The 12,394-nt window shown below is 37.9% G+C and overlaps 1 protein-coding gene across 1 annotated transcript in view; it reads right to left on the reverse strand.

Moving 5' to 3' along the window:
- The window catches only part of LOC124798932 (myosin-VIIa-like), a 393,313-nt gene that overhangs the window by 367,441 nt on the left and 13,478 nt on the right, over nucleotides 1-12,394 (reverse strand). The window contains exon 5 of the mRNA XM_047262466.1: nucleotides 6,180-6,364. Coding sequence (XP_047118422.1) covers nucleotides 6,180-6,364 — 185 coding nt within the window. The remainder of the gene's footprint in view (nucleotides 1-6,179; nucleotides 6,365-12,394) is intronic.

Raw genomic sequence — 12,394 nt, forward strand, 5'->3', positions numbered from 1 at the left:
GAGCGTATGGCATCGTTGGCCAGGAGGCCCCATTCGGGGAAGTTCAGCCGCCAAGTGCAAGTCTTATATCATTCGATGCCACATTGGGAGATTTGCGTGCCAGTGACGGGGATGAAATGATGAAGAGGACAACACAACACCCAGTCCACAAGAGGAGAAAATCTCTAATCCTGCTGGGAATCGAAACCAGGTCCACTTTCATGGGAGGCAAGCATGGAATCACCCAGCTAAGCAGGTGAACACTGCAGCAGGTACCAGAACTGACTCATGGTAATGGGAATTTGGTCCTCAGCAACTTTCTCAGTCATGATTTTCCCTTGTACAACCTATTTCTATGATTGGCAGAGAGCCATTAACCCACCCAATCTCACAGTCCATGGTCGTCCCTTGTACAGCTTATGACTATCATTGCAGAGAGACATTAAACCAACCAGTCTCCCTTCCATTGCCTATCAGCCTGATGAATCAAGTGTACATTTTGAACAAAGTGATGAAATATCAGGGGTGTACCAGTCACAATAAACCATATGATGGAGTGTTTCAGGAAAGAGAATAGAAAATTAGTAAAGTGTAAGTAATGGTGGAACAGAAATGCTCCATATAAGCAGGGGAAAATAAATTTAGACACATTATTTTAGTAGTTCACAAGTTCAACAGCAGCCCACAACTCAGAGGACTGAATTCTCCAAGGGGAGAGGAAATGTGGCATCAGCCTCAGGCAGTCCATTGAAACCAGCCAAGGGGTGCGCAGGCCAGTAACCTACATAACTCCAAAGCTGGAGGCTGCACAACACTGCTGCAGCATTCTGCAATGAAGCATTCCATCATGAGCAGTGGATTAGACTGCTGCATGCTGTAGCAGCAGTTCCACAGCTAGCTATGTGATGAGATTCTGCTCTCACCATAAAACACCCAGCTGGAGTGAATATAAATACTCCCACAAATACTCTTCTTGGATTTGCCACCAGATCATATTGTGCAAATCCTACAATATTTCATTGACACAACTGCTTTACATCTTCAGGTGGTGGTAGATGCTTTTGTAACTGCTACAAGAAGCGACTGATGATAATCACATGACGGTATCAAAATTCATCGGACAATGAGTGGGCAATACAAGTGCACAGAAAGATGCTCACAGTTGGCAGAAAGCAGCACTCATAGTACTCCCTGCCAGGAGCTGCGGAAAGGCCTTCCATGCATGTGCTGTGGACAAAGACTGTGCTGTCGGACACTCCTGTGATTAAAAGCTGAATTAAACCTCAGCAATGCACTGCATCAAACCATGAATCAGAAGTTCTTCTGTTTTAATTTAATGGCAGCCAGTGCTGGACTCTAGGCAGCAGTGTATGCCATATGGATATGTATGGTCTCCTAAAGGTGTGTATGACAATGGTGTTCAACACAATGTTTGGAATGTCTGCCCAGTATAAGATTTCCCACAATGGCTTGGGATCTTATACACACAACATTTCTTAAGGCCAAGATCATCTTTGACTGAACAAATAAATTCCTCAATTTTGCTGGTGGCGAAAAAACACACTTGATGTCATGTCTCTTGAGGATGCTTTCTATTCTTGATGACATGCCACCAGAATAGAGCAAGAATGCTGTTGCAGTGAGTGCTTCTGCACCTTCATTTACATCCCTGCTCTGAATTTGCGTAGAATGGGATGTAATATTAGATTTTAAAACAACAGATCAGAAATAAAAAATGGAAAACACGTATAGCTTACACAGACCAATTAACTCAGAGTTACATAAAGAACTCTACAAGCAGTACAAACATAAGTACCGCAAAGAAGTCAGGAGATTAAAATCAGACAGAATCAGCCACCAGATATGAGGTTCAGATAACATTTCATAGACAAAATCAGAAACAATGAAACACAAACTAAAATTAATAATGTACAATTAACTGTGAGTAACAAAGATATCTCTGATTCTCTTCTAGTCTGCAATATTTTTAATAATTAATTCATAGATACTGTCAAAAATGATGTCTCTATGAAACATGATATACAGCACTAATTTGAGTCCTGTAACAAACAGAACTGCAGTACACTACCCACAGTAAGGCCGGTATTACACTATCAAATTTCTTTGTCAAATATCTTTGTCAAAAACCTTAGTCAAAGATATTTGATGGTGTAATAGGGAACTTTGTCAAATGTCGTCCAATATTTGATCAAATCTAGGGCCTCGCTGTAGATTTGATCAAAGAAGTCACTTGTCTTCTGTTCACTGCAGTGTGACATGTTAGATGTTACCACATGCAGCGCTAGCATCGCTGCAGTGTTCTGTCATCTGTAGTGTTTCTATAAACATTGCCGGTAAATACAATTGATGTGTGCCAACAACTACAAAATTAATAGAGATGTATGAAGCTGATGAGATGCTTTACAATGTGAGGCACCCTGAATACAAAAATAGATTAAGAAGATTGGAGACCTGACCTGACCTGACCTGACCTGACCTGACCTGACCTAACCTAACCTAACCCTCTCCTGTTACAGTGAGCCTGTCTTATGCAGATGTAGCAGTTTTTAAGTGAATATTGTGCTTTGTGATATGAGGATGCACTTCACTGAGCACATACAGAAATGTATGCTCATCCATTCTTAAGTAATAGATGTACGACTTGACATCCTCCACTATAAGCTCACGTAACAAGTTTTGTTGAATGCTTTTATCATGTCATCGTAAAACCCATGGCTTCACCCAGGTATGTTTCCTTTTTTTCCCCTGCTTCTCTTCCACATGTGCACATAGTGAAATTGTGGCACATGCAACTGCTGCAGTTAATAACAAGTTGTTGTTGTCAGCCATCTTGAACTTTGACAAAAAATATGATGACAGTGTAATACCCCTCCTAGCACTATGTCAAAGGTCTTTGTCAAATATATTTGATGGAATATTTGATCACATCTTTGATCAAATCTTTGACAAATAAATTTGATAGTGTAATACCGGCCTAAGCACATATGACATTCTTCACTTACTGATAACCTCAGAAACAAAAAATCAGCAGGATTAGATGAAATTTCTCCATATCTATTGAAGAAATGCAAACATGAACTAATGAAACCACTGGTTCATCTAATAAACAGTGTTCTTGAAGATGGTGTGTTCCCTGATAAATTGAAACTTTCTGTAGTGAAACCAATACACAAAAAGGGGGAAACAAAGCATGTACAGAACTACAGACTCATTGCCCTAATCTCAACTTTCACCAAACTGATAGACAAAATAATATTTTTTTAAAAATCTTGGAATATTATAACAATGCTGACACATTAAGTGATTTCCAGCATGGTTTCAGAGGAGGTCGAAGTATCACGTCAGCAGCAGTACAATTTGTCCATAATGTACTCGAAAAAAATAAATGAAAAATCCCAAACAGCAGGAGTATTCCTGGACCTCTCAAGGGCTTTTGATAGAGTACATCATGACATGCTCTTATAAAAAAATTGTGAAGAGTGGTGTCATTGGAAAACTCATGCAATTGCTAGAAACATATTTAAAGGATAGACAACAGTGCACAGAGATTATGTACTCTAATAGAGAAATACTGCAGAGGAGAAGGTCAAGTATAAGAACTACACATTTTAGTGTTTCTCAGGGCTCCATTTTAGGTCCAGTCCTATTCATATTCTATGTAAATGATGTCCCAAGTTCTCTTGACAATAAGTAATTGATCACTATGTATGCAGACAATACATCTTGTGTCTGGTTTGCAGACAATGAGCTCAGCCTAGTTGAAGAGATACATAACTTGATTGAAAAGGCAAGAGCTCACTTTGAAAGAGAGAACCTAAAATTAAACATAGAAAAAACTAACCAAGAGTTCCAAACAGACAAAATACTGCAATTGATGAAATTCAACCAAAAACCTGTACATATTGTAAATTCTTTGGTTTATGCATAGATGAGCAACTTTCATGGAAGCAGCAAGCTGATTATGTCTGTAAAAAAATAACATGCAGTCTATAGGTATTAAGAAGATTATCTCCATATCTTAATTCTGAAACCCTAAGGACTGTATATTACAGACTAGTGTATTCTTTCTTGTCCTATGGATTAGCACTGTGGGATGGGACATGCAAAACTAACATGAAAAGAGTTTTCATACTGCAGAGCAAGCCTTGAGGATCATAGCAAAAGTAAAACCAGGAACTTCTTACAAACCCCTATTCATTAGACACAATATTCTCACAGTTTACGCCATGTATATACTAGAAACTATAATGTTAGCAAAAATAGACACTAAGATCACAAAAAGAAACACGGATATTTACAACTATGAAACAAGGCATATGGTTAACAGAAGATTAACTTTAACAGCAAAAAGTCCCTACATCAAAGGAGCTGTTTTTAATAACTTGTTACCAAATGAAGTTAAGATATTGACAGAGGATACTTTTAAAAAGCAAGTCAAGCAGTGGCGTATCCAAAAATTCCCTTATAACTTGAATTTATCATGAATTACAATGTAATAAGAAACAAAGTAAACTAAAAAACTGTTATTGTAAAAACTTTATACTTAGTTGAAAATGCACATGCATGTAAAATTACATGTTACAACCAATAAATTGAATTGAATTGAATTGAAATGGTATGTCTATCACAATAACCATTCTGTTGGAACACTGTTCTTAGATGATGTAGTTCACCAGATAGACTATCGGCATCTGAGACCACATGTGCCTATGTACCAAAGAATATAAGACACTACTACACTGTGCAGGATGATGACCGCTTGTGGCCAGCAAATACAATTCTGTATGAGTTGGTTTGCAGTAGACACTATGTCACGGTGTACCATCAGCTTTTCTTATAACCAGACATGCAGGAATGGTAAGATTCCACCTTTCTCCACTGAACTGTATATTCATATGGAGCCAGTTAAAATGCTGGGGAGACATAGGTAATATCCCTATTCCATGGAGCCATACCACAAATGTATTGTCTACATACCATCAGAAGCAGGGACACTGGACACTTGCCAACAGTAGTGCATTTTCCTCAAAGTCTTCCATAAAATACTGTGGGGTTTGCACTATATGATCCAGTGACAAACCTGAGAAGTGTATTTGCAACAGCTCCATCAGGAAAGCCTGAAAAGTCACATCTAATTACTCACATTTCAGATGGATGTAGCACTTCCATTGGTAGGCTGCATTCAGCCAGCACAGTCCCTGAGTCAATCATCAATCAAATGTGTGGCCTAGCAGCTACAACCTGTCATCAACTGGTCTATGAGCTATCAGCTGGCCCCGAAGGATCTGCCGAGGTGAGCCACCCAGCCAGTCTCCGAGAGTTCAAATCAGGGCATCTGCACACCACTGCCAGCTGCCTTGGGCCATGGGCAGTTTACACCTGCCCAGCCATCTAAGCTATCTACACCGTGGACCTCTCACCACATGTGTCTCAAAAAGGACATTGTCATCACCAGCCACTAATCTGCTGCACAGCATACCCACTCATTGATCATTAGCTGCAGCTGGCTCCAAGACCACAGTCATGGAACTCCTGTATGGAAACACTGAGTAATAAAGATGTGGTTGTTGAGAAAGGATTCTTGATTTCACACTTGCTTCAGTCCTGGAAGATCCCATCCCATAGCTCCCCACACATGCCATTTGGAGACAGGCATGGCCACCCTGCAAAAATGATGTCAGCAGAGTGGTCAGGGGACAACTTGACCACAACACCCCAGTGTCCTACATCACAGGAATGGGGGTACCAAGGGTTCCCATTTCCAAGTGGTCCAACCAGTATAAGTCAGACAACAACTGATATGAATGAACTGAAAGAAGAAGAGGGAAAAGAAGGCTAGATAATTATCAATACCATAAAAAATGAGAAAAAGGTGAAGTACAACACACATTTACTTTTATATTAGCATATTAGAATATTAAAGCAGAATATCCCCACCACAGGTAATGACCAGAATCACTGTTGAGGATATATGTGCAGGCCAAAAACAGCAGCATACAAAGCCATTTAACCATCTACCTTTTACAAAGTATTTCCTCAGTCACAAAGAAACCAGTTTCTCTTACAAATTCTTCTACACTGAGTGACTCCTCTCCTCTAGACTCAGAAATATGTTCTTGAATCTTTCCATAGCTACACAAATTTCTCATACTTCATTACGTAAAAGTGCAATAGTTTACCTGATTACAATACATTGGTTTCGACCAAATTTTGCCATGTCAGTATAGCTACTGTCACCAATAGCAAATATATGGGGTGGCTTATCACCCACTTTCTGTCCCTTGTACTCCTTGACATAATCTCCTGTGTATATAGGTAGTGGCTGGTATGGGTTGACTGCCACAAGAATTGACCCAGTGTATGTCTGAAAAACAGAAAATTTCGTCTGTTTCAGCAACAACATAGAAAATAAACAATCCATATGCATCACTCTATGAATCACAAAAACTTGGAAAGCAAAATGAATGTGGGAGTGAGGACAACACAAAAACAGAAAAGCCAGCTAAAAGTTAATGTTGCTTTTTATTCTTTTCTGCAAATCAGAGGGAATCTTTACTGAATGATTAAAAAGTACAGCATTCCCATGTGCTCATCCTTTAGCCTCTACTATGAGCTTTCATTGGTGGCAAGTTAGTGACAACACCTTGATCTGTTCATTCACATAAAAGCTAAAGGAAAATGTCAGCCTAAAAACTATGAGAAATCCTACTGGTATGGATATATTTAAACAAAATATGAATAAATACGGGGTGGTTCAGAATGAGGAGGGAAACAACAAATGTCTCAGTTAATTAATAGAGCATTATAAAATTATAAACAGCCAACCAGTTGCAATAGATAAAGAAATTCTTTACCTAGGTTTCGACAAATATAAATTTGTCTTCTTCAGAAGATAGCAATTTTACATGAGTAAGGACTAATGTACCATCGCCGTTTTTACAATTGTCGGCATAGATCCATGTGTCAAAAATAAAATATAGCCCTAGAATTAGGGTTTGTCATGTAAACATAAAATAGCTCATGGATCTTGCAGAGCTCACAACCGACTATTTTATTTTTGATACATGGATCTATGCTGACAATTGTAAAAACGGCGATGGTACATTAGTCCTTACTAATGTAAAATTGCTACCTTCTGAAGAAGACAAATTTATATTTGTTGAAACCTAGGTAAAGAATTTCTTTATCCATTGCAACTGATCGGCTGTTTATAACTTTATTACGTGAAATCATTGCTGTTGTGTAGCTATGTTTAAAATAGAGCATTAGTTAGAAATAAATTTCAAATTCCAGTACCCAGATAGCTTGACCATAAAAGAAAGACATAAGCAAAATTATCAACAAGATTTTATACATCTGCAGACAAAGGCAGACTACGCCATACAAAGATGGAGTTCTAGGCACCAAATGTGACTCACATCCCAGTTATTCCATGAACTGCATTATCCAGAGAGAAGACTAAGTCAAAAATGTGCTTTGAACTCTCCTTAGTCAGCCTGCACTGAGTCTATACTGAAATTACTTTGTCTTTTTAGTCCCTAAACAGTCACAGCTCATTCTCAGTTTTGATCTCATTCTTTCCTCTCCAGTTATTCTTTTTGCAAATTATGCAAAATTATTATATATTTTTATTCAGTTATCTGTTTTTCCTTATTCCATCACATCCTATTTTTAGATCTATTGCTAGTCATTTTTCTGTGCATCTTTCTTGTTTCTGTTTCCACTTATTAGTTCCCATTTTTTCCACCTTGTTATTACAGATCACTTTAAGGTCCTGCATCTGCTCCTCTGTGTGCCTCCATAATCTATCTGATTAGTTCATCCCTGCAGTCACTCTGATATTCTTTCTGAAATATGTCACCACATTTTGCTAATCTCCCACATGTTTCAAAGCTAAATGAGATAAAATATGTTGTTTCATTACAGAGGAAGGATTTACAGGTGCAGTAAGTTACACCAAAAAAGGTTCTTTTTTCTTCTTACCCAGGATTTCACATTTGTGTTTATACTTTCTGAGTGAATTATGAAGACTCAGATTTAGTATTACTCTCATATTCTGCTAAATATGAGTGCCTTTTCCATTTCACATACACAAGTTTTCATATTTTCAAACTGAATGTATATAAATCTTCACACCCACAAGTTAATAATTTGTTAAAATCCTTATTTTCAATAAACAATGTGGATTATTTTCACAAGTTGATGTGAAGATTTTGGCAGTCCTTGCTTTCCCTTACTCTTTTTATGTCATAGTTAACTCTTCTGTTGGAAAGATTCCCATTCTACCAGAACTAAGTAAAGCAACAGTGAGGCAGAAAAAGGTCTTAGAAAAATAGGTCTTGTTACTCTGATGGATGTATCACTGTAAGATTCATACCTAAAGACAAGTGCCATCACACCCACATTGGGTGAGAAAGCTCCCAACACAGAAAACGCAGCATCTCTGGCCAATTGATCATGTGGGACCAGCTAGCTGGCCAATTTAAGTTGGGTGGCCATGAGCTTTCTCTCATTCTCTGTGAGTCAGTCATTACTGTGTTTAGAGATAATTGACAATCCCTAGACAATAATGCTGTATTTACAAACTGCCAGATAATGTAGCAGTCTGCTCCTATCATTGTGGAAATCGACTATGTCTGTAAGTGAAATTAGTAGAGTGCAGTTATGCTTCAGTGTCTATAAACTGATGCACTTAGTCAGCCATATGTGTGTGTGTGTGTGTGTGTGTGTGTGTGTGTGTGCTTATTTGTTTTAGTTGTAAATATTTGTCATGCGTTCTTTTTCTGATATGTCCTACATCCTGGAGGACCTCTTCACTATGGATCAACTGGAAGAGAAGTAAATCTAATCTAATGTAACCAACTATTGTCCAGCAATACATATATCAATATCACCACACTTGCATTATTACATGTCCACTGGTTTGCATTCAGTTTATCTTGAGCACACAGCAAATAAGTTGTGTGAATACTTTTAATTTTATTGTGGCCCAGGACAATTATTTTATTGCGAACTTACTGATTTTTATTTCACATTGCCGTGTACTTATGTTGCCTTAGAAAAGCGAGTCACAAAAATGTGTACTTGTAGTTTATTTAATTATTGTATCATGAGTCACTTGTATGATATATCATATGTACATGGAATGAATCAGTTCACAAGTGGATAATCATAACTTGTGTTTAAATATTCCACATGTTCAGCATCTACAAAAATATTTCATTTGATGACTGCAGTAAGTAATAAGTATTTATTCTACATATTTTGTGCATACTTGGGCCCTACTACAACTTAATTTCTCTAATATTGTCACCATATTACTTGGCTTAAATATACATTCTCTGTCTAGAAATTTCTGGGACTAAAGATATAAACAATACATATATTATATGAATCACATTCCATGTCTCCCATTGTCTCTAGGATATGAAAAGAAGGCAAAGATGTGAATTTCATTAAAGTCCAATACAACAGACTGACTTAAAATTATGAAATATTATAATAGTACAGTCCTACTATGAATGATATTATAATCAAAAATGAAAGTACTCCTCAATGAAGCACAGGGAGATGCTTTAAATTTCTCTTATACTTCTTTAAAATACCAGTAGTATTTGTAAAATGCTCTGGCATGATGCTGAATACATGTGTAGTCATATATCTGATTTCTACCTACACTATATGATCAAAAATTTCTAGTTACATCCATGCAATGAGGGATTGACCACTAGATGTCATTAGAGGTGGATCAGCCAGTGTAAAAGGAAGCGGGAAGTATTGTGTCAGTAGAGAAACAGTAACAGCAGACTGGGTCAGTCAGAACAGCTCAATGACTTCATATGTGGACTAGTCATTGGCTGTTACCTGAGTAACAAATTCATCAGGGACATTTCAATCCTTCTATAGTGTCCAAATCAACTGTTGATGTGACTGTGAAGTGGAAATGAGAAGAAACAACACCAGCTATACCTAGACCAGGCAAATCTCTTTTGCTCATGGACAGTGACCATCAAGCATTGCGGGAAGTGGTTGTAAAAACTCATATGTAATCAGCAGAAGGAATCACTTATAAGTTCCAGAGTGCTACCAGCAGACCAGCTATCACAATGATTGTATGTAGGGAGTTAAGGAGAATAGGTACAATGGTCACTCATATCTGTAGTCAGTGCTTAGTGACATTTGAGTTGGTGTAAAGATTGATGCCACTAGACAATGGATGATTGTAAATGAGCGATTAGGAGTGATGAATCATGCTACACCCTGTGGTAATCCGATGGAAGAGTTTTGGTTTGACAAATACCTGGAGAACATTACCTATCATCATGTGTAGTGCCAACAGTGAAGTCAGAGGAGCTGGTGTTATGGTGGGAGAGGGGGGGGGGGGAGGGGGTTTAAGGTGTGGGCCCCTAATTGCCCTTAAGAAAGCAAATGCAGAAGGATCTGAATATGTTTTGCAGCACAGTGTTCAGCATACAGTTCAGAGATGATGATTGTTTGGAGCAGCTTGACACTGCATGCTGTTATAAAGTAGCACCAATGAGGCACTGGTCTGTGGACAGTAATACTGCTGAAATGGACTGGCCTATGCAGGGTCCCAACCTGAAACCAAATGGAACACCTTTGAATGAGTTAGAACATTGACTTTGCTCCAGATCCCTGCATCCAACATCACTGCCTTCTCTGGTTTGTGCTCTTGAGGAAAAGTGGGCTGACATTCTCCCACAGACATTCAGACACACATTGAAAGTGTCACCAGCAGAGTTAAAGCCATCACAATGGTGTATGGTGGACTTACCCCATATCAATGTCCATTAATAAGTATCATGATATCTTTGGTCAGGTATTATATGTTAAACTCTTAATGTCCTTGAAGAGATTTCTTATAGTCTCATACCGAGTATTTCAAAATGAAGATTGGAGTTTTTCAGACTTTTAGTATTTATTATACTCAGTGTACAATTACAAACAATACATCAAATGGAAGAGCAAATTAGTCAGTTTTGTTTGTACACCTGTGTGTACGTGCATGCATTGTTTCCTGTGTCTTCCATTAGGAAGTACTAGTAGCAAAGATGTGACAAGTGAACAGAAATATTTTTGTATTTTACCATTTGCAAGGACTAAATCTGTCATTAAAATGCAATTAGCATCCTGTATTAAGTTCCATTCTAATCCTCTAAGTGATAATAACATCAGTAGGTGATATCAACAATTTGAAGGCACCAGAGAAGAGTATGGTACTACTAAGAGTGACTGAAGAACATGCTGTACAAGTGAGAAAGTCTTTCACATGTAGCTCCAAGAAATCAGTTCAGAAGGCTAGTTGCAAATTAGCAGTTCCAGTGAGATCTGTGTGGAGCCTTTTAAGGAGATGTTTACAAGTGTGTCCTTAATCCTCTGCAATTGTTACAACCTCTAAAGCCCATAGACTACAGTTTACATGCCAACTTTTCCAATGAAATGTTGCTGCATGATGATGAACATTTTCTGGATTGTGTCATCCTCAGTGATGTATCGAGACTTCCCTTACCTTTCGCTTATGTGGAGATGTGAACAAACACAATATCTGGTGGGTTAGCGAATCCCACTGAGGTGGTACAGTTGCAACGAGACTCCCTTAAATTGAATGTTTTTTGTGTCATATCCTAACAGAAATTGTATGAGCCTTCTTTTTTTTTTTTTTTTTTTGGCAAAGCAATTACAAGTGGTGTTTCTTACCTTTATGTGCTACAACCATGGCTCTTCCTCAGTTGGCAGAAACTGAATCACTGAACTTTATTTGGTAGCAAGATGGTGCACCGCCTCACTGGCATAATTCAGTATGCAACTGCTTAATCGACATTATACTTGACCACTAGATTGCCTACAAGGAGCAATATGACAGAGCTTGTTTCACATAGGCTCAACATTTGTCTGAACTGACACTATACGATTTTATCTTTTGGCATCATAAGGGATCGAGTGTATGTGCCTCCATTAACAACTAATCTACCCAACTTAAGAAAAAGAACTGAAGCAGTTATTGTAACAATTACTCCTGACACACTGATCAATGTTTGAGAATAACTCACCTATCGAATGGATGTGTGTCACGTGACAAATGGTGCTCACATTCAACACTTGTATGAAAAACTGAGTTTTTCTCTCATTTCAAGTATTATTTATAATTGTAATTTAAATGTAATAAATGCTACAAAGCCTTATAATCCCTGTATCCATTTTGAAACATCTTGTATCATGATCATGAATTGCCTTATTTCTGGAGGAAAAAAAAATTGGTAACAGCAGGCAACATTACTGAATATATGTTCTGTGAAACAGTTGTCAAATTAGCAGAGCAATTGGAGTGGTCTCTGCCCTATGAATGACAACATAAATCAGGTACTACACTTCA

Source organism: Schistocerca piceifrons, chromosome 5, assembly GCF_021461385.2.
Source record: "Schistocerca piceifrons isolate TAMUIC-IGC-003096 chromosome 5, iqSchPice1.1, whole genome shotgun sequence".
NCBI classification, from domain to species: domain Eukaryota; kingdom Metazoa; phylum Arthropoda; class Insecta; order Orthoptera; family Acrididae; genus Schistocerca; species Schistocerca piceifrons.